General features: G+C 34.9%; 2 protein-coding genes and 1 long non-coding RNA gene across 7 annotated transcripts; 1 reads left to right on the top strand and 2 right to left on the bottom strand.

Annotated features, from left to right (window-relative positions):
• Positions 1-55: 55 nt before the first annotated feature.
• On the bottom strand, positions 56-16,383 carry LOC122577766 (histone acetyltransferase p300). 5 transcript variants are annotated; one of them, XM_043749319.1, is made up of 21 exons: positions 15,384-16,382; positions 13,726-13,884; positions 11,881-12,086; positions 11,394-11,768; positions 11,023-11,314; positions 10,644-10,949; positions 7,623-10,567; positions 7,381-7,538; positions 6,077-6,190; positions 5,845-5,979; positions 5,298-5,774; positions 5,056-5,221; positions 4,642-4,812; positions 4,327-4,560; positions 4,011-4,241; positions 3,813-3,932; positions 3,430-3,731; positions 2,822-3,232; positions 2,418-2,733; positions 1,901-2,327; positions 56-1,807 (listed from the first exon to the last, which is right to left on the bottom strand). In XM_043749319.1, the coding sequence occupies exons 1-21, from the start codon at positions 15,463-15,465 to the stop codon at positions 1,332-1,334; spliced, it is 8,103 nt and encodes a 2,700-aa protein (XP_043605254.1). In that variant the 5' UTR covers positions 15,466-16,382; the 3' UTR covers positions 56-1,331. The 5 variants fall into 5 exon arrangements, with proteins under 5 accessions (XP_043605254.1, XP_043605250.1, XP_043605251.1 ...); XM_043749315.1 differs by having other exon boundaries at positions 56-2,327; positions 15,384-16,383; XM_043749316.1 differs by having other exon boundaries at positions 56-2,327; positions 6,077-6,187; positions 15,384-16,383.
• A 4,933-nt stretch (positions 16,384-21,316) lies between these two features.
• LOC122577768 lies at positions 21,317-23,090 on the top strand. Its single transcript, XR_006320417.1, has 2 exons — positions 21,317-21,767; positions 22,453-23,090. It is a non-coding gene; the product is annotated as an uncharacterized LOC122577768 (long non-coding RNA).
• LOC122577767 (membrane-associated progesterone receptor component 1-like) lies at positions 23,037-27,394 on the bottom strand. The gene is made up of 3 exons (XM_043749321.1): positions 26,836-27,394; positions 26,253-26,399; positions 23,037-25,431 (listed from the first exon to the last, which is right to left on the bottom strand). The coding sequence occupies exons 1-3, from the start codon at positions 27,167-27,169 to the stop codon at positions 25,316-25,318; spliced, it is 597 nt and encodes a 198-aa protein (XP_043605256.1). The 5' UTR covers positions 27,170-27,394; the 3' UTR covers positions 23,037-25,315.
• Between the last annotated feature and the right edge of the window lie 372 nt (positions 27,395-27,766).

The raw sequence follows: 27,766 nt of genomic DNA, 5'->3' as shown, positions 1-27,766 counted from the left end.
AATAATTATATATAATAGCAATAATAATAATAATAATAATAATAAATTCATAATAGACAGGGAAATTAATAATAATCGTTATTATTATCGTAATAATAGTATAGTATGTACAGAACGGTTTTCATGCGAGGGTCCTTTTCGGTTACGCTTTGTAGCTACATATTTTGATTGAACTGTACATGTTGGACCCTCGGTTTGAAAAACTTTGACTGTTGTCAAAATTAACACGATTTATAAATCCTCCCATTAGTAAATAGCAGCTTGTGAATTTCTACTTTTTGGTTGCGACACCGTTAATCCGCGTTGTCTCGCCTGTCCTGTTATTAGGTTTCTTTCCCATAGGACAATTTAGCAGATTATTTTGAAGGTTAATTTCAGAATGATCCATAAAATTTAATGGCGCTAAGGTTTCGACACAACCTTCGGCAACCGTTGCGATCTCTTAATAACAAATTAACCTAAGTTAACATTACTTAACTTTCCACTAAATTCTTTTCTCCCTTCCTTACATACAATGTTGTTGATTTCTTTTTCAATATCTTTCCATTTTCATACAGTTCTTCTTTTTTCTCGTTATATACTTTGCATCTCGTCACGATAATAATAATAGTGGTATATAATAACTGCATATAATCGCTACGCTAATAATATTTGAACTATTAATTATTAATTAACATTAAGTATACACAACACATTTGTACGATTTCACTCAGCCTGCACGAGCAGCAGCGAGGGAAGGTGGTATAGATGAAAAAGTCATGTGTGTAAGGGGAATAAAAGTTTGGGCAGGGACATAGTGTGTGTTTCTTTTGTATATGTATGTGTATTTACGGGGAGAAAGTATTAATAGTCCCTCTTGATTTCATGTGTGTATAGTTTCAAATTAATTGTCTCTCGTCGTTCCACTGGTTCGCAATTGGGGAGCCGAGGTTGAGATACAAGAATACAGTAACGTAAGTTCAAGTGTCCATTGAGTCAGCTGTGGAATCTTCGCGGAGCATCTAAGCAGCACCACAACACGCTGTATCGCTCCTGCACCTTAACTCGGAGATAAAAAAAGGAAACACGCGTCATCCGGGATTAATTTGGTCGCACCAGTGGTACTCTGACCCGTCTCTGAACATCAGCACTTGGTCAGTGTACCGGACGTAAGTAGTTGTACCTGATCTCCACGAAGCTAGGAACGCAGAACGGATGGAAGTTACTCTCTCTGTTTTCATGACAGAGAGGTGGAACAGCGACCGTTCTTTCTAAACGGTTGACATACGATGCAAGATCATCGTTCGCCCACTAACATAGTCACTCCTGTTAACCGACTTCACTAACAGTCACTACAATCCTTCGACAAATTTTGAAAGTTGATCTTGTGGCGTCATGGGCGTCACTTCACTCGAGTCTGTGCCACTAGCGGGCGGTGGAGCTGGAGATGGATGATGCGGCATGGTACCCGGGTGACCAGTCGGTGCACCAGTTCCACCACTCAGCTGCGAAAGCATCATTTCACTTGGCCCACCGAGTTCATGAGCCGGTGAATGTGTTGGTGTACCATGAGGTGGATGATGATGAGGCGATGGCACCGGCCCTGATCGAGGAGAAGGAACTGGCTGATTACGTGGAGAAGGAACCGGTCGTGGGGAAGGATTTGGTTGAGGAGAACGAATTGGCGGTGGAGATCGAACGGACTGCATTAATTGTTGCTGTACAGAAATCCCTGGAGGCCCCATCACACCTTGCGGAGAAGGTACCGGAGGCGGTGTTGGTTTTAAGCCAGGTTGACCGTATCCTTGTTCGCTAAAGCCACCATAACCTGGAGAAGAATACGCGGAATCGTGGCAAGCGTTAGACCACGAACCAAGCGGCTCGACGAATCTCGTTTTCTCCAGAATTAAATAATTCTTACCGAGAAGGGGCGGCCTTATAGGTCGCTGTTGACCGTAAGGCGGTGCTGGTGGTTGCGTAAATTGTTGTTGTTGTTGTTGCTGCTGCTGCTGCTGCTGCTGCGGGTGTTGTTGCTGCTGCGACGGGTGTTGGTGCCTTTGCAATACCAGCATTTGCTGTTTATACCACTGTGGTGGTTGCTGCTGTACAGGTTGCTGCTGTTGCTGCTGCTGCTGTTGTTGTTGATTTAGCATTGCCTGTATTTGCATTCTGCCTTGCTGTTGTTGCTGTTGCTGGTGCTGCTGCTGCTGCTGATGCTGTTGCTGCTGCTGCTGCTGCTGAGACATTATATGCTGCAGAGCAGGTTGTTGCTGCGGCTGATTAGGACCCAAAGGTCCGCCCACTCCTCCACCATATTGACCACTTTGTTGTTGGTTTAGAGCAAGTGCCTAGTAATTTAAAAAATTATATGGTAATAGAAATTATTAAAATCGAAAATGTCAGCAGACAAATAATATAGGAGAAATTAATCGTCATACCCGTTGTTTGATAAAAGCAGCCATAATCGGTGGATTGCTTTTGAGTATTTGAAGTATTTGGTTTTGTTGTTCAGGAGTATGGGGATTCTTAAGAGTTTGCATAAGTTGCTGTAATACATGCTTGTGCATGTTGCTTTGAGTTTGAGGACCAACTTGATTAACCGGACCACCGAGAACTCCAGTTTGCCTAGGCATCTGTCCTCCCATAGCTATTGCTGGCTGCCCTTGATGTTGTTGCTGCTGCTGCATTAACTGTTGCGGCGTTTGCTGTCTCAAACCAGGATTCTGTTGCATCAGTGCACTTGGCTGATACCTACTGTAAATAAATAAGGTGTAGCTTTAATACCTCTTTTTATGATACATATCTGTGTACGGTATTTTAATTATTATATTCAATAGCTCACCTTGCCGTCCATTGATCCATTGGAATAAGATGTGTACCGCCAGGATTTGGCATTTGTACAGGCATTGGCCGTTGCATTGGAGGTGGTGGCATTACGCCACCCGTTTGTCCTCCTACGCCAACTCCAGCACCAACTCCACCACCTGGCGTTACTTTACCATAACCATGCGGTACTTGTTGCCGTGCAGCTTCTTCTTGTACTTGCTTAACAACTTGGAGAACGTGAGCAGGTGGCGTTTGAGTTCCAGGTTTCAATCCTATTCCAGGTTGATGTGGCGAAGGTAAATTGGTAGGACTGACACCTGGTTTCATAGCAACACCTGTGGTCATAGTAACGTTTGAACTTTGTTGTCCGGATTGCATCGCTCCCACTGGACCTGTGGGTCTGCTATTCATCGCAGCCATTCGCCTCCTGAAACAGATTAAAAAGAAAGATATACATCTAACTTATATACATAGGATATACATACGCCTAGTTATCTTTGAAAATTATTATTCTAACATTGTTGTTGTTGTTGTTGTTGTTGTTGTTGTTGTTATTACTACTACTACTACTACTACTACTACTACTACTACTACTACTACTACTACTACTACTGACGTATTTACCTTAACAACTGCGCTTGTTGTAGTCGCTGTTGAAGCTGTTGTTGTTTCAACTTATGTTTGATGTTCGAACAGAATGGAACAAGACATTTAGTCTCTTGGCAGTGTTTAGCATGATAACAGCACAACGCTATCAATTGTTTACAGATTGGACAGCCACCGTTCGTCTTTCGTTTGCAAACTTTAGTATGCGTTACTACTCTCTTCATCTTTTGACAACTTGTTAAACGACAGTTAGCATCTCTACACTGGCATGCGTGCACCAACGATTGAATACATCTTTGAATTGAAAGTTTACGCGCCTCCTATTATAAAATAAAAATATTTATTATAAATATTCATAGCAAAATTATTGATATATTCAGTTAATAAAAATATATTTTTACCTGTGGATTAGCTTGTTTAGCATCGGCCGGCGATGAACCATCGTCCAAATCTAAACCAAGTTTTTCCATATGGTGAGGATGACCGTCTTTTTCTTTACAGCTTATACACAAATCAAAATCCTAACATAATAAATAATAACATTAGATTGTTTGAAAATAGGATGAAACATGTTTACAGATGATTGTTTTAATACTTACATCACAAACCGTACAATGATATCTTGTTTCTACGTGGCTCTTACAATTATTGCAAGTATAAACAAACTTGTCTTGACCTTGGTTGTGCAATTCGTATAGCATAGACATAGAACTAAATTTCGCGCGCCTTAAGGAAGAGAATTCATAATGTCTTTCTCTAGCCATTGTAAGAAAAGCATCGCGGCCATCCATAAGGTCACAATTAATAACTGGATCAGGATCTTGAATAGGCTAAAACGTGCATTATTTTCGAACGTAAGAATACGATTCGATTATTTAAAAAAATAATAAATATAAATTAATCCTAAATACTTACTGCTAAACTGGCTGCACTTTGAGCACTATGCAACCTAATAACAAAGAATACTTCTTTATGTTTCTCCATAGTGGCAAAAATTTTCGCTGAAAGATCATTTCCTGTTTGTGGGGTATTAGATTTTTTACTATTTTTTCTTTGATTTGCTTTGGATTTATTGGATTTCTTAGCTTTCTTTTGCCCTTTCTTTTTGCCGTCTGGCCCTGTTTCAGAATCCTCTGACAATGAGAAAATCTGTAACAAAAAGTTGTATAGATCATGATTAGTTCTTTGTTATCTACCATCTCCAATAATACATCACTAAACTATACTTACTGCATTAGCAGCGGCAGCTTCCGCAGCTTCCGCTTGTTTACGTTTTTCCTCTTCTTCTTGATCTAATTCCTTGATACTTTCTTCTAAAACATTCGGCCAAAAATCACCTTCAAAATATGGTAAGTCAGCTGCAGATGTAAGTTTATCTTCCATCGCTTGTTTTAAAATATCCTGAAATTAATAAATAGAAAAAATTAACCTCCAATTTTTATAATTTTTAAATTGTAAACAGAAACATTTAACTTTAATTGTAGTCTGCTAATCCTATGTTTAAATTTATAAGTTCAATGTAAACATTAGCTTCTGCAGACATTAATTTTAGTCTCTTCTGACACCCAAGAATGACAATTAGTTCTCAGGAAACACGTGAGACTTTATAAGATGTGTTCAGATTAGTTATGTGTTAATACTAACTTTATAATCGAGCACGATCCTTTCAACCATGCCTTTGTCTAACATTTTCTTATACCATTCTTGTAATCTTTTAGGCTTTGGAATCTTTTGTTCTTGCGGGTGGCAGTGGAAAATGTAATCATCACCTTCAGAAGGAGGACAAGCCCAAATATGAGCCATTGTATATCTATACGAAAAGAAAAGTTTGTAATAAAAATATTAATACTGAAAATCTCAATTTCAATAAACAAAGTTCAATTTACCCCAATTGTTTTGCATAATCCAAGTATCCAAGAAGAATTTCGTGATATACTGCTGTTCGGAACTGTCTAGGCCGGAAAAAGTGTACAGAATCCAAATACGCAATATAAACTCTTCGAGTATTAGGTGGTGTACACTCACTACCATATTCTTGCACATGCATACCGAAGAAACATACATCAGTCCCATCAACTTCTTCAAATGCAAACAAAGCTTTTGCTCTATACGGAAATTCACCAGGCATTTCACCATTTTCCACAAATCGACTTCTCATTCCTGGTTTCACTTCGACAACTTTATCACTGGATGCTACAACTCTAATTGCAACTTCTCCAGCACCAGCTTCTTTTTTCTTTAAGAAATTATTCACACGTGTTTCGATATAGGTACCTAATTTAGTAACCGGTAAACGTTTAGCGTTAAATTTATTTTCTTTACGTTTTTGACCCTTTTTCTTCAAGCAATTATCACAAGTAAATCTACAAGAAAAGGTCTAGTTATAAGAACTACACTATTTATATTTATTTCATAAGAAAATGTTTTACTTACCCTAAAGGCCAAATTGATTCCATGTGAAGCACGCATATCTGATGTACCTTTCTACCGCAATCTGTACATACAACAAAAGGCTCCAATTCCAAATGATCGTTCTTCATTTCCTGGAACTGTTCCTTTTTAATGGCACTGTAATAAAATATAATAATTTAATTTCATGTGTGTATATATAATACATATCTGTATATATAACAAATGTTGACGATATATTTATTTCAAAACTTACGTTTGTGGTTGCGTTGGATCATCTCCTAACGTCACAGTATCACCAGGAATGTCGTTGAAACATTTCTGACAGAAGGTGTATCTGTCGGAAACAAGACCATATGCCTTTAGACTACTGTTCCAACCAATAGTGTTTAGATCCAAATTTCAATTCGTCAATGTCATGCGTGCATCATACGAAGATCAATTTTTTCACGCCCCAATCGATGTATCCAAATGTCGAGTATCCAATTTTGATAAATATTTGTTTGTATTTGCAATTATACACATGCAAGTAGTGTTTTGCCAATTGTAATATGTTTGGATCCGTTTCGTTATATTTTTATTATTATTTTTTATTCCAAAAATTGTAGGAAGTCATCATTTCATTTAATGAACATATTTTTTTCATTATTTTTCATTTATCACAAATACAATTTGTTTTACATTTATTTATGTTTTCATTTTAAATGTCAGGTATCCAATTTCAATCGTCCAATTTCCAAGTATCAATTTTCGTGGCATGAAGTAGTAGAGTCAGAAAGAAGCAAGGGGCACGGGCAACACAAGAAGCAAGCAGCAAACAAGGATTTGTGTGTGCGTGCGCAACCCATGGGTAGAGCGAAGGTAACATACAAAGAAGAGAAGAGTGCCATAGTTAGACACCATATAATATATACATAAATTACTTAGTTGCATATACTCAAGAGTATTTAACAAATGACTTCCTTCGGTTAAAAATTCTTTTGCACATTCTAAATTATTTATAAAGCGAAATATATATTTAAAAAGCATCTAATTTTAAGGATGACTATAGAAAGCTCTATATCCCTTAAGTATATGCGTAATAAAATTTCAACTTCATATGTGCGAACGTTACGAAACAATGCATTCATTGACAAATGTTTCATAATTGTAATAAAAAACGTAAAAAAAGAAACGTGTTGGTCAGGAGACTGGCCTGTATCAGCTGATATAACCGAAACAGGTTAATTAGCCTGCCAAGTTAATCTGGCGTATCCGATTATAGAACATTTTTCTATAAATAAAAATGTACCATGAAAGTCGAATGCGCCTAAAGGCAACTTGAACTTCGAAAACTTAACAGGTATAGCTAATGTCAGTAATCTTTGAAGACAGCTGGGAGCAACAGAAGTCATTAACAAGATATCTAATTATCTAAGTAAAGAAATTACTAAAGGGCAAGATGGAGATAAAACCTACTAACATATTCCCTTCATGCAGAGAGAGACTATTTTTTCAATTATTAAATGAATTTTCCTGTTTTACATAGTTATTTGACTAAAACTCTTCCATATTACTGACCTATTTTGATAGGAGTAGTACTTTGCATCTCTTGGTATTGTACAAAGCTGCTTTCCATAACAACATAGTACTTGTGGATTGAATGTGTATTTTCTTCCGCAGCAATATCCCAAGGCTTGCATTACAGGATCTATTTCTTGCTCAAAGACTTCGGAAAGCTAAAATCAATGAAAAGATTTGTAATTTGAAAGTCATTATTGATATCAGTGCGCGCTGATCGGATGATTCAGAAATAAACATACCTTTGTACAGTATCTGTAAACACGTGATGTTTTACGATTGTAAAGCCATGCATTATCAAACATCATCCATACGTCATCCACATATTCCCATGGATCACTGTATTGCCCTGTATCTAGTTTCCTTTTGATCGTTGAAAGATCCATCGGTTTTTTAACAATATCAAAGTAATCAGGAATTCCCAATGCTTGAGGATCGACGGGTTGTCTAAATGGTATAGATTCTGGATCTTGGCGATAAAGTTTTTCTAATGTTGGCATTAATGCTTGCCGCAATTCATCTGGTTTGAATAAACACAACCGTTTCTTATCGGTTGACGTTCCGCTTGGTTGTATCGGTTCAGGAACTAATGGTTTAATATCTGGCGTTGTTGTGTCCTGACTGGATATTGGTGTTACAGGTTCTTCCTTAATACTAATAGGTTCTTCTTTTATAATACTCTCACTGGATCCTTCCTCCATTGGTTCTGTTTTAATTTCAGTTTTAATAGACACCTCATTATTAACACTTTTACCTCCATCCATCCTATGATTCTCAGAACCATCTTCTGTTTTGATTTCCATTTTCATACTTTCTTCCTTAATAGAATCCAATTTTCCCTTATTGTTATTCATTGGTGGACTAGGAGAATTATCACGATCTAAAGCGGCCGTAATAGCAGCCATTTGCGAAGACATAGACGAAGTTCTCGGTGCATTTAATGCAGCCCTCTCCTGAGATGTCATGCCTTTTCCAAGACTTGCAAGGCCGGCAGGAGATGGTGTAGTAGCAGGATGAGGTGGTGTTTGGTTGGCGGAAGAAACTGTCTGATTTGGAGTCATTAATGAAGGAACTAGTGGCGTATTAGGCGTGGAAGTTGTAGATTGAGGTCCATTCGTCGTTGTTGCTGGGCCGGGACTAGGTCCACTAGAAGCAGGAGGTGGTATCGTTTGTGGAGTTGATGTACTGATGCCATTATCGTTAGGTGTTGAAACTGAAAGAGGCCGACTATTGTTGAATTGATTTTGCTGTTGATTGTTTTGTTGTTGCATACTGCTAAATGGTGACGGCGTTTGCGGCATTGAGGTTGTCGTAGCGTTTTGATTCGAAGTACTTGTTGGTTGTTGCGGCTGTGACTGACTTGATTGTTGTTGAGGCTGAGGTTGTGATGGCGGCTGCTGCTGTTGCTGCTGCTGCTGATGTTGGTGCGCAATTGCTGCTTGAGCTTGCGCTAATCTAACTTTCATAATATCAGAATATTGATGTTGATTCTGTACAGGCGAACTGTTAGGTAAACCGGAAGTACCATTTGAGGTTGGGAATTGACTAGTTGTTGCAGACGTAGTAGTTGTTGTTAAACTTGATTGTGACATTTGTGGTTGTCCAAAAGGACTGAGACCAGGATTTGAAACGACATTGGGATTAGAAGTTGATTGTCCATTTGGACTAGGGCCAGGTGGGCCAACCAAAATTCCTGACTGCTGCTGCTGCTGCTGCTGCTGTTGTTGCTGCTGCTGCTGTTGCATTTGTTGCTGAACTTGAACTTGAGCCTGAGCTTGAGCTTGAGCCTGAGCCTGGGCCTGGGCCTGGGCCTGTGCTTGAGCCTGAGCTTGGACGTTTGTTTGGGACTGGACCTGTACTTGTTGCGTTTGTTGTTGTTGAGGGAACTGCATTCTATTGTGCGGAATGCCCATTGCAGGTAAATTTCCAAGCGTCATACTTGGCGAATGACTACGCAAACTAGGAGTAACTGTTCCAACTGGTCGTGATGGTGGAACGGTACCAACACCTGGGGGAGCACATGGCCTTAAACCTGAGCCAGATGTTCCTGCAGGTTGTGGTTGTTGTTGCTGCTGAGCTTGTAACTGTTGTTGTTGTTGTTCTTTCCGCTTTTGTCGTTTTTCCTCTAATTCTTTTTGAATTTTGTATATTTTTTCGGCAAGCAAATGATAATATTCTGATCTTGAATTCGCCATTTCATACATGTCGCCTTCAACTTTCCTTGCATATGCAACAAGATTATGCATTCTTTTATCGAGCATAGCTTGTGGATCGGGAGTTGGAAATATTGCTTGAACCAATTTATGAACGAGATGATTTCTAAGATCTGGTGTTACAGTTTGATGCCAATCCTTTGATTCCTGCACCGATGTTGCCGTTACTTGACTTGGTTGAAGTCCAGCTGGAAGCTGAAGATTAGCTAACCTATTTTCACTTGGAACACTAAGTTGTCCTGAATCATTCAAACCAAATAGTTGCTGCATATTAACAGATTGTTGTATATTAGCGGCAGTTGCTGCAGCAGCAGGCGTAGGACCACTGGTAGGTGCTGCTTGATTACCAGCAACTCCGACTGTATTAGGATCAGAATTTAAAGGGAGAGAAACATTTGGAGCAACAACTTGTTGCCCGGCGCCAACTACAGATTGACCGGGTGCATTCTGAGTTGGAGGTTGAGCTAATCTAACGTTTCCTATCGCACCGGGTGCTCCTTGCATGCTTGGTGTTGGCATTCTTCTAGTTACGCATTGAGCAACCAAACCACCAGTTGTTGTAGTAGGACATGGAATACCCAACGCATCGTATGCTCTTCTCATTTCTGTTTGACTCGGATTTGGTTGACTATTTGGTTGTGTCGTAGATGCTGCAGCAGCATTTGTTGTTTTATTTTTGTTTGCTTGTTTCAAGGGTAAACACACCGGACAATCGTTACGATTGCAGTGTTTCCAGTGACTAATAATTTGTCTCGAAGAGCTACAGTGTGGCACTGTACAGTTTTTCCCTGCTTGACAAGCAGTCATGTGAGTCAATACATTTTTCATGGTTTTACAGTCTGGCAACGAACATTGCCAAACTTCACCGTTTGCTTGACTTTCGCGTCGTTGACACTTATGCGCATGAAGTAGAAGAACTAGTTGTTGCTGAATAAGTTTGCGTTTTTCTGGATCAGCAGTTGATTTTGTAGCACCTAGTAACATGAATATTAACATAGTTAAATTTCGTTAATGAAATAGATTGACTTAAAAATAAAAACGAATAATTACCAGTTGGCGCACCAGTACCGGGTATTTGGCCCTGAGTAGCTTGTTGTGGTCCAGGTTGACCTCCACTTGGTGCACCAGACTGAGGTTGAGCTGGACTTGGAGCAGGTGGTTGAGCTTGTTGTGCCATGCCACCTTCTTGACCACCCACAACATTTGTGGAGCCAATAGGACCTGCGGTTCCTCCAAATCTACTACCTTGCATGGCAGTCATGTTTGTCCCCACTCCTTTTGGTTGTGGTGTAACAACTCCAACAGGACTGTTAGTACATACAGTAACGCCAGGCCCCTGTCCACTAGCTGGAGATCCTGATTAAAAATTGTATATTTAAATATATCTTAAAATTATCTTACCAATTACATATATAACTGCTATAATTACCATAACCATAAGGACTTGATGCACTTATTTGCCCCATATTTGGCATATTTGTCATATTTGGGGGTGCCTGGATTCTTGGACCTCCCTGACCAGGACCAACGATACCAACTTGATGTACTTGTTGATGTGGACTTTGACCCCTTGCTGGTCCAACCATATGAGCTTGTTGCTGTTGTTGCATTGCTACAGCTCTAGTATTCATTATTCCAGGTCCATTTTGCATTTGAGCAACACCATGTGGCCCACTAGGATGATGAATTCCTCCTTGTGTATTAGGGGCCATCATGGTTACCTAAACCATAGAATGTTTAGATTGTATATTCTACACAAAATACTGTTTTCATATATATATTGATTTCACTATAACTCACAGTGTTTAAAGGTTGCTTATTCAAGCTGTTGGTTACAATTAAACTTCCACCTGCCATTCCACCCATATTGTTATTTCCACTAGCACTACTGGTCATAACAAGAGCAGAATTTATTCCACCTGGCATTGACATGGTAGGATTACTTCCAGCCATGCTCATTGACGATTGAAGGCCTCCCATTGAATTCGCAATGGACATTTGATTATTTGCCAAGGAACTGGCTATACTACTTGGTAAATTTCCCAGACTCACGACCATTTGTGGATCAACTACTTTAGAGACAGAAACATTTGGTGGAGATTGCATATTTGGACTTTTATTACCCAAAGTTCCAGCAGCCATTGCTAGAGAATTTGCAACCAAATTTTTGTTGCCCTGTTTCAAAAAAGATTAAAATTAAACAGTATTTCTTGTGTGTGTATATATATATATATATATATATATATACACACATAATATTCATAACATATAATTTATATATACGAACTTGCTGTTGTATTAGATGATGTGAAAGTTGTTGTTGCTGTACATGTTGTCTAAGTTCTGAATCAAGCGCACCATTTTGCTGCCCTGGGCCTGGGCCTGTTGCTGGTGGCTTAGCACTTTCAGTTGCAGAACCCCAAGATCCCGATGACAACAGATCATCAGGTAGATCATTTTCAAGATCAAACATATCTGTGTTTGTTATATAATCTGAGAATAAAAATTTGCATTAGTAACAGCATTATGGTATGCATGTTGCTGTGAAAGATACTGGTTACTACAAAAGTAAAATATCTAATTGTAGCCACTGAACCATGATATCAAGCATGTTGTACATTAAAACTGAAGATCTTCTTTAGGCTACAAAATTCATAGAAGAGTTCGATAACACAACTGAATAATTACTTTTCTAGATAACCAGTTTAGAAAATTATTGACAAATTATGATATTAAATGTAACATATACCATAGAGACCAAAAAACCATTAGTAAATGATATAAAGATAAGATTCAGCACCGTCACCATAGCTTCTATCTAAAGATTTAATAGTAAAATCTTTGTACTACCATATAATGTAGTTGCTTGTTGTATAATATACCTGCATGTAAGTATACATGCACATATATGCATACATGAATACATTTTATGACATTTATGTACATATCACATTTTAAATTGCAGAAGCTTGTATTTGTTCAAATTATACTAGCCTACAGTGTTTGAAAAATACATTTGTCATATAAAAATATCTCTTTAACTTACTTGACTATCCATGATTGACCATACAACAACGGAGAAAAAAGGGGTCAAATGCAAATTTAAACAAAAAATAGAAAAAGAAAATAAAACAAAAAGATTCTACACAAACTACTGTAAATATAAACAAACAAATACATAAATAAATAAGACATGAGACATACACTGTGTGAGCATAACTTAAAGGAGTTTATACTACAGCAGAATAAAAATTTCTTCACAATAAAGACGTGCTAAACTACAAAAGCAGCAAAGCTACTGATGGCAAACTTTAGAGTAGACAGTCATGCGAAGAAATCATAGTCACTCTAAAGAGTATTTACAACTGTTCGTAAACGGAATGTTTTTTAATGTTGTAACATTAAAAAAAAGTTTCTGAAACTCTTACAAATAATATAGATCAGTTTATTTCAATTATGATATCAATTACCTACAAAGTATAAAAACGATTATGTACAAAACATCATAGTTACCTACCTAACAACCTAGTTCAACTTTATCTCATTGAAGATATAATCGCATTTTATTTAAAAATTTATACACAATATTTAATACAGTTTTATCCTAATGTAAAGTTTTAGAGCTCTGTACATGTGTGTCGCATGTCCATATTACATTACCACTCAATGCTTGAAGCTCACAGCATATCTATTTATATTTTTTCTATTATAAGTTAAATTGAAACATTTTTTTCCCTATAGTACTTAGAGTGATCCAATTTTTCTCCAGTATCATATAAAAGAAACAAATCTTTCTCAATTATAAGGCAATATATTACATTTATTTATTCTTATATTCTATCATATAAGTAAAACAGTATAATCCTCATGTTCATTGTGGGTTTTACAAATAACAACAATAAATCAACTTTATTGAACCATAGTGACAATATGCCAAAACTATATACATTTCTTTTATAATATAAAAATTACGAATTATTTTAGCAATAAATTATGACATAAATTGGAAGTAATTAAATGATTTTACAACTTTATGATACTAATAAATGAGATGAATGGACAGATAAACAAATTCTGTAGTGCTGGACTTAATGTTTTTGAACTTTTTGCTGGGTTTTGTAATAATATTTACTTCTTTTCTGGATGGTATGGTTGTTCCAATGTGGCTGCAGCTGATGCTGTTGCAGATGAAGCTGCTGTTGTGGCGGGCCCTGCATTTGTTGCATGTTACCACTGCCACCTCCCCCGTAGTTTGTATAAGCATGGTGCATCATTAGAGGCGCCATACCCACTACATATATCACAGTTTTTATTTCAGACTGTGGAAAAACTGTCTATGCTTTCTGGATCACAGTTTTTAAGCAGCAGAAATAGTCTAAATTTTCTTTCAAATGCAACTAATTGGTATAGATGAATTAATATCTCTAATCCTGAAAAAGAAAGACTATGTCTGCCACTTTGTGTAACCTGACTAAATCTCGTGATTGACACATCAAGTATTTAAGTGACACAGTCATCACCAAATCGATATGGGATTATATGAAATATTATTGAGTTCAGAAACTGTTAAGGTGATCAGGTAGCACTTAAAGAAAATAAGAATCAAGAGATGGTTAGCGCATCAATCATGCCAGCATGTCTTTTTTTAATAATTATTCAAACTTCCATGCATTTGCCATGCACTACAAAAATAAAATGAGAACTAAATTTAAAGACAACTAAAAAATTTACAATATACTATTATTTTGTTTAGGTTAAATTTAAATAATAGAAAGAACGTGCAACAAGACAGAAGTTACAGATTATTTAGTACAAACAATTTTTTTTTTAAACACGAAATAGTTCTATAACCTCTGAGCAAAATTTATACACCATATCCAAATTGCCCAAACTTCCAACAACCAATAATTTGGAACTTTCTAATAATTTATTTTTTATTAAGAATAACTATATATAATGATTTATTAATATCAAAATATGTAAAAACATTGTAGGATAAAAACTCAACCCAAAACATTCATTAATGCCAATACTGTCACAACTGAAAATATTTCTTAAATATCTCTGTTTCCTGACATGACTTTCCGTATAAATTCATACGAATAATTACAATTTCGTAGAACAATTTAAAATAATTTATCGGATAATAAGTAGCGAGTAATAACACGTTAGACAATTGATAAAGTAATCAATTTCCGCAATAGCATTTCTTGAATAATTTAGGTTAGTTTATAAACAGTTAACTAATAACAAAATAGAGATTTTGATCGACAAAACACGAAAGAATTACACAATTTTAGAGTATGCCGAATAGAGGGTCCTGTCAAAGGGTAATAATGTAACACTTGTAACATGAAACAATAATAACCAGCTACAACCACAGCACTTTCCTGAAAGTTTAAAACCTATACAAAAATGTTGTGGAAAGAGAGAAAGAGAGAGAGGGAGAGAGGGAGAGAGAGAGAGATTATCTATCAGACACATTGTTTTCGATAAAGGTAAATGATACAAAGACAATAACAAAAGGGTGCATTTCTTGAAAAACGAAGGCACCGAGACATGTGGTCAATTTTGCTCAAAGGTTGCACCCGTCAACGAATTGACAGTATGCCTCTAATAAATCAAAGAGCATATATTTCTTAATATAATAAGAAAGATATATGCCTGTGGTATCACGTAATTAGAAAAACGGCGTATGTGCTACTTGCGACGTTTCATCCCCGAAAGGTTAGTCGCGATAGCGACTCTATTGCGAAGAAAGTTTACCGTGATGAAAATGAAAGAACTTACCCGCGGAATCCGAAGTCCCCTGAAAAGGATCTCCGAGCTTCGGCCGCTTATTCGGTGGCCCGTCCACCAGGTGGTCGGCCATGGTTTCTTTTCAGGGTTAATTATTTCTTGTGTTTCAGGCTGTTTACTCCTGGTAGCAAGTAAGCGGCGGCGGCAGCAAGTCAGGACGACCGCACGCACGCACGCACGCACGCACGCAACCAGGCACGCACGCAGGCACGTATACACGGGTATACACACACGAACGAAACGCTGCACTACGCCACTAGAAGATCGGTACTAGTGCTGATGATGCTGTTACTGCTGCTGCTGATGCTATTGCTGCTTCCTCCTCTTCGGTGAAGCCGCGAAAATTCACCAAGCTCTTAGCGTATTCACAAGCATGACAATAACAATGAAAACCGCGGCGCGTGGAGCGTCCCCGAGCACGCTTTGATACACGATCAACCATTGGGCATCGTCGGGGGTACGTCGAACCCCGCGCTCAAAGCCCACACACACAGTAAATTTTTCAATGGGCGCACAGGCCACTCGCACGACGACGGGACAGGCCGAGAAGTTAACTAGACTATCGGTATCACAATATCGAAGATCACCACTTCGACTTAAATGCACACCACTACCAAACGAGTTCTCACGTTATATTCGGTTTAGTCGGTCGCACACGACTCGTCAAACACTCGAGTGTGGCGAACTGGCTGCGCGCACGGCGCTAGCTCGCAGCAACGATATCGCTCTCGAGGCCCGCTGGCACCATCTTTCTCTCCTCTTCTCTCGCCTTGGCACACTGCGACACGGGGCGCGCGAATGATCACCGCGGACGCAGCTCGCTTTCCCCACACATTCGAGGCAATCACGGACGCCAGGAGGCGAAGACGATGAAATGAGTCGGTTCCGGGGCGGCCACCGCGCGCCACAGAAATTCGCTCGGGAAAAGCGATCGCGAGAGTTCCGCACCGCACGAGTATCGGCTAACGTAAAATGGCGGCTGCTGTTGACGAGAAGTTTTTCTACGCTTGTCAGAAAATGTCCGACTGGTTCCGTATAGTTGCCGTGACGTTAGACCAGCCACCTGATTGGTCCTTGTGATCACGTGACATGATCGTTGCCTACTATTGGTCAAACTGCTGCGAGGCCACGAACGCTGCGATTACGTTCACGCCGCCGGTCTAACAGCCGCGAGAATTTCGTTTATTCCTCTGCCGCCATTTGATAAAGGCCGGTCTCGCATAGTGGTTGTAAGATGCTCTTTGAATTAGATTCATTATTGGCACAGAATACGTTCCTAGCCAAATTTAACGAAATAAATAACTTAATAACTAATCACGCTATTCTCCGCTCTAGTGGTGTTCACGGCTTCAGAAACTTGAAAAAGAGGCCTAGCCTAATTATTCCTTGTTGCCGGAAAACATTGAGACAGTGATTCATACGATTCGAGTTTTAGGGGAGACACATTCATTCAGCCTTTCGCAATTTACTATTTTCTGTATATACGTTGCAAACGTTATTTCATTTTATTTCTATATATATAAAATAATAATCTTTCAACATTCATTATAGTGTACTATAAGTAAAACGTTTGTAAACGTAAACCCTACGTATACGCAACGTCTTTGTTGAAATGAAATATTTTCATAATCTATCTATAATGTATTTGATTGTACGACTATAAGTATGTCCACTGGACATAACCTCCAGAATTTTTGCGAGTACATATTATATAATACGAATAACCAAATCATTCGATACATAGATATACTGTGTATGTTTCTTTTTCATAGTAAACAGATCATCTTTTTAGAAAATTACCAGTTGGTTTACGGAATAATGAGAATTTAGATTTGTTTGAAAATTGTACTCTTCAAATATCTTTTCATCTGATTCATTAACTGAAACTCATTAATTACATATATATATATATATATATATATATATATATATATATATATTCATTTGTACTAATAATCACTTTCTCTTTTATAATTACAAGACTAAAATATTTGCGCGGTTATGTTCATAATGAACAACCTGCGCTCTGCAGTATCGTATCCTGACAAAGATTTATATGCCGTATGTCGTGAACATTGAAAAAATAAAAAATCGACTTTGTTAATGCGTTTACAAAGCCGAGAGTGTCAAAGGGATATCGTTACAAGATGGCCAGGGATTTCTCGATCGACAGGTTAAAAGGAAGAATGTATACAAGGTGGGGAGACGGGAGATTGCGTTGCGCAGAACGTCCTCTCTTCGAGAAAGAGAATCTGACTCGTGAATAGGTGCGAACGGCACGCGACTAGCTGCACGCATATATTGTGCGTGAACTTGCTTCCATCTTCCTTTTCCTGCTCTGTTCCTTTTCGCTCTTTCAGTTGTGTGTTTGTTGTGTGGTCACGCGCGCGCGCGCGATAGTGTCAGATACAGAGAATTGTGTAAAGAAAGAGGTGAACGCGAGAAGAGAGGGAGAATTGGAAATGGGACGGGAACTGGATGACGCCGTGGCAGCAGCCACCTAGCCACCCATCTCAGTGACAGCGACTCTTTACTCTTTGTGGAGTGTTGCTAGTCGCTTACATCGCTTTATTTCTGTCGACTATATAATGTTACAGTCCCTTTGATAGTCTCTTAGTAATACGTAAATGCTTTTTTTTTGATAAGAGTTTTTACGATGTCAAGTATTTATTATCGTTCCTTAGTTTAGGGTTGAAATCTGTATCATTCTGACTAGGCATAATAACTTATATGTAGGACCACCTAGCCGATTTTCATTCAGCAAGCTGTACTTCTGATAATTGAAACAAATTTCTTTACTGCCATGAAAAACATAATTTACTTGTTCATTAATCACAATTTTATTTACTATAATCGGGCTTATAAAAATAGATTTTGATATTTATTCACTTAATGTTCCAACATACTTAAATTACAAATTTTTTTTCACATCTATTAAATCTAGAAAATTTGTAATTGAATCTAAATGTTCAAATTTTTTAATCAAATTTTCATGATTCTGAATGAATGTTGTGTATGTTCTTCAAAATTCTTATTTTATGACAGCTTTGGAAAATTAGGTGGTAGATTGGAAAAAATAAACGGAAGAAATTTTTAATTAATACTAATTCTCCATTTTTTCACAATCATTGGATATATTTAGATACACAATTATACAATTGAAAACACAACAACATCATAGCATTATTAATATATCAACTTTTAATGTAAAACAGCTGCCAATACTATTATCTATATATGTACTAGAAGTAATAAATTAAAAAACTAAAATAAAAGATACAAAATAATTATTTGAGATTTTTGAGTTTAAACTTTATTACTATACTATGCACGTAAAAATAAGGACAATCAGTTCTCAAAGGTCGTGGATGTTGCTGATGCTGGACTTGTAACTGTCGTTGTTTTTTCCGTTTTTGTCTTTTCTACAATACTTCTTGAATTGTATGTATTTTTTCAGTAAGTAAATATATGGAATTCTCCATTCCTTATATGTAATCTTCAATTTTCTTTGCATATGCAACAAGATTGTGGATTCTTTTCTTGAGCATAGATTGTGAATTTTGAGATGGTTGAACCAATACTGTTTGAACCAATTTATAAACAAAATGATTTCTAATATCTGGTGTTGCAGTTTAATGCCAATCGTTTGATTCCTATACTAATGTTGCTTGTACTTGATCTGGTTGAATTCCAGCTGGAAACTGAAGGTTAGCTAACCTATTTTTACTTAAAGTACTAAGTTGTTCTGAATCATTCAAATCAAATAGTTGCTGTATATTAACAGATTGTTGTATATTAACAGATTGTTGTATATTAACAGCAGGTCGTTACAACAGCAAACATGGGACTGGTAGGTATTACTGGATTACCAGCAACTGCAACTGTATTAGGATCACAATTTAGAGAAAAAGACATATTTGAAGCAAGTTGAGATAATCTAGCATTTCCTATTGCACCAGATGCTCCTTATATGCTTGGTGTTGGCATTTCTTCAATAATACATTGTGCAGCTACTAAACTAACTGTTGTAGTAGGACATGGACAACACATGATATGTTCTTCTTATTTCAGTTTGATGGATTTGAATTTTATTAGCTTTATTTTTGTTTGATTACTTTGGAGGTAATCATACATGAGAAACGTTATGATTGCAATGTTTCCAATGACTAATAATTTGCCTCGAAGATCTACAGTTTGACATTGTACTGCTTTTTTCTGCTTGACAAGCAGTCATATCAGTCAATAAATTTTTCATAGTTTTACAATCTGGCAATGAACATGACCAAGCTTCACAGTTTGTTTGACTTTCGTATTGTTAATACTTATTTGCATAAAATAGAACTAGTTATTGCTGAATAAATTTGTGTTTTTTGGATCTGCAATTGATTTTGTAGCACTCAGTAACATATAAATATTGCTTAGTTAAATTTGGTTAGTGATGTAAATTTATTTAGATACAAAAACCAATAATTACCTGCTGAAATATCAATACCAGTTATTTGATCCTGAGTAGCTTGTGATCCAGGTTGACCTCTACTTAGTGCACCAGACTAAGGTAGAGCTTGACTTGGAACAGGTGGTTGAGTTTGTTGTGCCATACCACCTTCTTGACCACCCATGACATTTGTAGAGCCAGTGGAGCCAATGGAACCTGTGGTTCCTCTAACTGTACTATTTTGTATCACAGTCATATTTATTACTTGATTAGGATACAGATAGGTCGGCTAACCCATTTTCATTTGGAACATTAAGTTGTTAACTTAATCATACCATAATAGAAATCAGTTAATTAACGTGAATAAGTAATTCTGCGCATATGTGACATGCTGTGAATATCTTACACAGAGGCAGAGACATACTACTTATTCCTGTTTGTGTCGCAAGAATGCGGACTTTGTTAACCGTCTATGTTGATTTCTCACGACTATCATGACTTAATTTTCGGACGGTTTTCCCTAGCGAGTCTCAAAACCTACTTATATGACCGTGAATTAGGCATTGGAATACGTATCTGATTGCTTATTTCTGGTGGACCCAATACAATCATGAAGATAAGCACGTGTATTGGCTGAAAATGTCACATACACAAATAAAATAATATAACAAAGCATGACGGTAAGCGATAGTAATACCTCTCTTGTTTCCGTCTCTTCCCGCTAACCAATTTCTCATCTCTATTCTACACAAATAAACATTTCATAAAAGCGCGGGGAGCCATACTGACTATAAACAGGAGATGAGAAGAAATCTTCTGCAAAGAACGTGGTTCAATTGGTTATTTCTGATAAACTCAATACAATCATAGAGATAAGCACGCGCGTTGACCGAAAGCATTCTATAGCCAAAAGTATCACATATACAAATAAAACAATATAGCAACTCGTGACGGTGAACGATGAGAGTATTATCTCCTTTGTCCTTGTGCCGTCCCGCGAGATTCCTTTCCAGCTTCGCACAGAATAGGTTATTAGGTTAAGCTATGTTAATATTGATGTGATCATGCATCGAAACCGAATTCTCGCACTGTTTTCATCATGGTCATACAAACAAGTCTCAAATAAAGTCTCTCAACACTCATATATCGAAGCATAGGTAACACCATCCAAAAAATCTAGTAAAAAATCAACATGGAAGACAAGAAGGTTCTCGTTGTGCGTATACATGACATGCTATGAATGTCTCAGCAGACATTACTGGTATTCAACTGTCTCGTAAGAATACAGACTTTGTTGACCTTTCACAAGTGACACAATTCAATTTTTGAACTGTTCCCCTAGCGAGTGTCGAAGCCTGTTTATATGATCATGGTTGCCATATTTAATACGGCTGGTACTCAGAGTCACCTATGTCTAATATTCTAAATAAATATTTACATATGTATATTATTAATGATTTATTAAGATTCTTTTAAATATTTCATTTACTTTTGAATTAAATATTATTCTCAGATTATTCTCCGAAGGAGTACTACATACAGAGACAATATGCACAGTACAATAGATCGAAAAAATGTCACGAGTGTCTGTTGATAATCGTTATTCGAATGTTACATAACTATTCAGAAGACACTGTAGTTAACAGCACTATTCTATCAGATTATTTCTTTAAAAATATCGTTATATCAAAATATCACAATAAGTGTTTAATTTGACCCATCAATGATTAATTTTTTAAAGTTATTTCTTTAAATTATATTTTATAATGCAAAGAAGTAACCAGTGACTATGAGATCATGATACACTAATTGCGTATAGTTCATATATTTTTGTACGACGGAATAGGAATAAAGATACATATGTATCAATATATTAATGTTTATCAATATATTAGTTTACTAAAAAATCGATTCAAAAGGAACAATAAGGATTAATGAATGTTAGTATTGCATTTCGGTTATTACAAACCAAATGAGATATTTTCATGCAAGCTTTGACTTACTGATATCGTCATTATATCTACCATGATAACGGACTCAGTTTTCGTAATCTTAACGTTGATACGATATAATTCCATCCTATGTCATTTGTAATAATTATGAACTACCCACTCTAATATGAATAAATGATATATTAGAAACAGCAATTTTACGTTAAAGAACAGAGAAGTATGCTCCATTTTGAGATAGTTTAGCGTAAAAATTCTGACTACTTAATGTCAATCTATCAATTGTGTATTTGTTTAACAAAATAATTGTAATGGGTTAAAGATGCAAGGTCATTTTTTTGATTTCGATGTCTGTTACACTTCATATGTCTTGTTAGATATATTTTAAGAAAGAAATTTACAATGTAGAGCATTGTCATAATAATGAAGGATAACAATAAAAAACTAAATAAAATATATTTTCTACGAGTATTTCATGGCATTGTGTTGTCGGGAAAAGAACTCAATAATCCATATAGATTAGAAAAGCAAGGTTAATTATGTTCAAATCATTCCAATATCATTCATTCTGAAAAGAATATTAGCAGACTAAAACAGATAAATCTTTAAGTTCACGCTGAAATCGAACCGTAAATGAAAGATGATCCTAACTTGCATATTCGGCTTGATTTTTCAGGATACATCGAGAATATCTTTTTTCTTTACGATGTAAGGGAACATGTTTTACACATAAGTATTGAAACCTTGAATGCCGCTTGACGGAACCAATGTAATCTGACCGTGGAAAAACACGATCTTTAAATAACTATAATCTTTATCTTTTATTATTTTCATTAAAATATCTAATATGATAAAAAATATATACAATATAATCCATGTCATGTATCCATGAATGTATCAAATCCATTTGTGTATCAAATCTTTATAAAAAATTAATTCATTTCTTGGTGTTTATTTTTACTTCTTAAATCGAAAAAATTATGTATTTAAAATTTTATAAATAACAGAAAGAATGTAAGGTATAAAGTAATTTTAAAAAATAAATTAATATATGTGTAATATGATATATGTATATACATATTACGCACAAAAACAAATATTAAAAGTTCCGAGTTACATGTATAATGTTATTTGTATAATTTAATAATGCTCTCCTATAATTTAATCATGCACGAACAAATATTTGTGTATATATTCGCAATATACGGGTAACATGTGATTGAAAATGGACTCTTAATAGGAACGTGTCATAGTACTAAGTTAATAAAACAAAATTGGACTTTTATTGTAATAAAAACAACTTTCAATAACATATATAAAATTGAAATCGTTACGCGTTTCACTTTCCTACGCATTCCTCACTCACAATGGAACTATTGGGTTGGCAATTAAGTGGAAAGACGAAGTAACTAAATCACGCAAATGGGCGGTACAAAGTCAAAATAAGGAACTTGTTTGAAAGAAATTACTTCTTTTAATATAAACAAGAATTGATATGACCTGTATCATATGTAATAGAGTACTTAAGTCTGCACCTTACAAGCTATCCACTCCTTTTTTAATAATAACAGAAAGTACATTTTAATATTGATTCATAACATTCTCTATAAATAATGTTACATAAAATTCTAACTGGTCGGTATAATAATTATTGGAATAATTAACATACAAACATACATTCCATTTAACAGAAAAAGTACAACAACATGTATAGATATGAAATAACTTTTCTAATAAATTATATTGAAACTATATTAAGAATAAAATCACATATATAATATATAAGAGAATAATATATGTTGATATAAAGTAAAGTATGTTTAATTTGGTCAAGTACTTGATTAAATTTTTAATCTGAGCAAATTTGTTTTTGTACAAATTGGAATAAGTATATATAATACGCATTGCTTTTATAAATTTCACACAAAACTCAGTCTCTTATTACATGATGACTGTATCAAAGATTGTGTGAATATGATCATTACGGAAAGTACAATCAAAAATATAGTTTTTCCAATAATATTGCTTTTCGAGATATAAATCAAGGTTGCTTATAAATACGAAGTATTTGCGATACAATACAATTATAAAATCTTCATAAATATTTCTGCTTTGTAGGAATGATACAGAATTGTCTTATTTACACTGAAAACACTGCAGCATATACATATGTATAATAGAGTATCATTCGTATGTTCCTTTTTAAAAAATTATACACAAATGTTTATATAAATCATAATAAAATGCCTCTCCTTTTTTTACAATAAATCGTAGGTTAATGGAAACTTGATGTAGTCTTCTTCGTACATATAAACAAAACAAATTTCATTAAATTATATGTAATTGCTTATATTAACAACGTTTTTATTATACAATCAATAAATGTTCTTTCCTATAACAGCACAGATTGAAAATTCAAGTTTATAATTTACTTCAATTAATATATATATATATTTATATTTATTTATTACAGAAATGGTATCAGTCCTATTAAAATTAATTGCACAAATAATTGAGAAAATGCATATAAAGTACTTAATACATGTACATATTATCATGGATGTGAGATTATTTTCTCTTAAGATTGGTGCATGAATGAAGGAGATTTATAAAAAAAAGGAGAAAAAATATAGTTGATAAATAATTCCACAATAATAAACAATTTTTCACTATATGAACAGTATCGTAAATGCTAACAACTTTTAAGGAATCCCAATTTCCAAACAATAACAATTTACATAATGTATTAGAATTTATAATAAGATTCACACGTACTCTCATTTTTTTCATATAAAAAAGACTAGTAAACGTGTATCACTTTTTACAAACTCCCAAATAGATTCTTAATGCTGCTGTCTTTTATACAAAAATGTTTGGACTTGAGATTTTGATATTTAAGTTACAATTTATTCTTTGCAGAATATATTTAGCTATGAATGACTGAAATTATTCTGTACTTCAAGATGGTATCATTTTGTTTTTAGAAAGAGCATAATGTTTTTATGTTAAGAAAATATTTTCTATTCTCATATCTATGCAATATATTGCATCAACTTAATATTAAATCTCAAATGCATGTCAAATATAACATCGTTTTATTAAAGTTTACAGATACCAAATACATATATTATATGTACCAAATGCTATGTGGCAAACGTGAATGATAATATAAACAAAGATATTTAATGGAATATAGCACAAAAGATTTCTGTCTTATGTCTAGTGCCAGTTTTAAGGATGTGTAAGAAATTTTTTGTACACATATAAAAACATTATACTATTGAAGTATCCTTATTGATTGAAAAATTGGATACTAAAAAAGAATCTTCACACATAACATCAGTTTTGAACAATTATATGTTTTCAACTCGGTCAAAAGATACCATTTTAGTTTTTATTTTAATATCATTATGAAGTAGTAAAATATCCAGATAAATGTCCATAAATATATTCATGAGTCACGATTTTAAGAATTTCTTTAATGGAGTGTGCGCAATATCCTTTTGAGACTGTTTGGCATTTGATGTACAATCAAGCAGTCAATCATTTTTGGATTTTGCTTCATTCTCTAGTTGACTACCTTCATCTTCCTCATCTGAATAATTTGTAGGTGCTTCACCAGGTTTCAACAATTTTCCCACATAATCATATTTTTCTAAAATAAGGAAAAATGAGAAAATAATGCCTATATAATAATAATATGTATTCTAATTACTCTACCTTTTATAAAGGTATATATATATATATACAGGGTGTACCATGATAAGAGCAGTTTCATATAACTATTGAACAATAGATGGTAGGACAAAAATATAAAGAAACTTTTATCATCATTTCTTATGTAGAACGTCATTGTGAAAAAAAAAATGTTTACCTTTAATTTTCCAAAATCATACTAAGGTGTTTTTTTTTAGATAAAACCATAAATCTTTTATACACCACTCAATGTTTTTTAGTCCTTTTTCTTTATGTTTTCCTAATCTTTGATATGATAAGTTCTACAATACTAAAGTTAAAATATTTCCCAAACTAATCATTTTTAGATCCAAGTATTTTAATACTTTTGTGTGGAGAATTAAAAAATGCATTGAATAATGTATTTAAAAATACATTTTTACATACATACAGTTTTATTAAAAAAGCACAAGATGACCTTAGTATGACCTTGAAAAATTGAAGCTAGACATTTTTTCTCATAGTGAGATTCTACATAAAAAATAATGATAAAAGTCCCCTTATATTTTTGTCCTATCATCTATTATTCAGTAGTTATATCAAACAGCATTTATTGTGCGACACCCTGTATAGAAAATATTGAATTTTAATTTTAAATTATAGATATTAAAATTCATTATACAAAGATTTATTGTACCTATCCTAGTACAAGTATTTCTACCAAGTTTTCAATACTTACTTATAATTTGTTATCTTTGATCCTCTATTTTGTTCTCAAAAAATATTTTACAAAGCTATTACCTTTAAATTGTTCATTCCACTCGTTTATAGACTCCATTTCTGCAGTTTTCAAATCGCTTAGGTCATCATATTCCTGCGATGTTTCCAATGAAAATTTTGCTAAGGCTCTGCTAATATCTTTCCCACCAAATACTTCATATGGAGCACCTGTAATAAAATTAATAAAAAATCATAGTCCTATAAAGCAATATAATTCTGAAAATATAACAATTATTGCTTTGTTATATTAAATATTATCATAATTATTTTTTCAAAATAATCACTGATGTATGTTGGTTGAAATCTTTTCATAAATTGTGTGTGAATGTTGCATTTTAATAATGAACGAAATGTTAATCATTTACAAGCTATTATTTCATAGCTTTCTCAATTATCACGGTCTCATGATGTTCGCAAATTGATTTTTACACAAGCCGAGACTGATAATAACCAACGGACGATGGAACTTATTTATGCGCTAATTAATAACACTGGAAAATTAAGGTACGTAACATAAAATTGCGATTACATAGCAATTTCATGTACGACGCAGATTCGTCAACTATCATGTAAAATAAATTATTAGAAGTAGTTGAGTACTTACCAGGACCATAAAAGTGGGCACCACGAGTACAATCGTAAACACTACCATTTATAGCAATTAATATTCGTCCATCTGGTCCCGTACCATTATATTTCTTCAACTCTTCGAGTGTAAAATCACGTCGTATTTTTGGCAGTTTCTTTATCTCTTTTACGGGCTCTTCGACCTTCGTCTTGCTTTTAACTATTTTGTAAACCAAAAAGGCGATCACGCCTACTAAAAGGAGATTTATTGGACTCTTTACGATTTCAGCTATGAAACCTGAAAGTAGTTGTTGACTTTCGTGCCCTGTAGAAGTTGAAGTGGAACCCGGCGAGTCATTCTTTTCCGCCATTTTGACCACCAGTTCTTGGATGATAGGAGAATAAAATGATATTTTTTGCTTACTATTGATTAATTTCACGTTACATACGTATTAAATAGTTTTGAAGAAATTTAAAATGATCTTTCGAAAAATATGAATCAGTATCTGTCAAATGTACTGCTTAAACTGTATCGCGTACAACCTCAATCGCGAACTGCTAACATACCGGTGCTTGCTAAACTAGCACCTATACTGATGTGATTATGTTCTTTAACATACACTGCCCCACTACTAATCTGCATGCACAGAAGAGCTGCATAGAAAACTTTTTATTTGTTTAATATAAGCCAAAATAATAGGATTTGCTAACTTAAAAATTACATTTTTAACAATTATCGTTTATTTTATAATAATTTCGTTATTTGAGAAAAGATATATCATTGTAAATACCTATAACTCTAAATATATTTTATCATTTATTATTACTATTTCATGTACATTATTTGTAACGCAAATGAATATTTCATATACAATATTTGTAACGCAATATATATAAATTTGAATTGCACATTTGGTACAAATATGTTGCTTTTTTAAATTTAAAGTATAACAAATTCTCATAATAAA

This window comes from Bombus pyrosoma, linkage group LG2, assembly GCF_014825855.1.
Source record: "Bombus pyrosoma isolate SC7728 linkage group LG2, ASM1482585v1, whole genome shotgun sequence".
Lineage (NCBI taxonomy): Eukaryota > Metazoa > Arthropoda > Insecta > Hymenoptera > Apidae > Bombus > Bombus pyrosoma.
The sequence above is the reverse complement of the archived record's forward strand: the minus strand, read 5'-3'. Positions and strand labels throughout refer to the sequence as shown.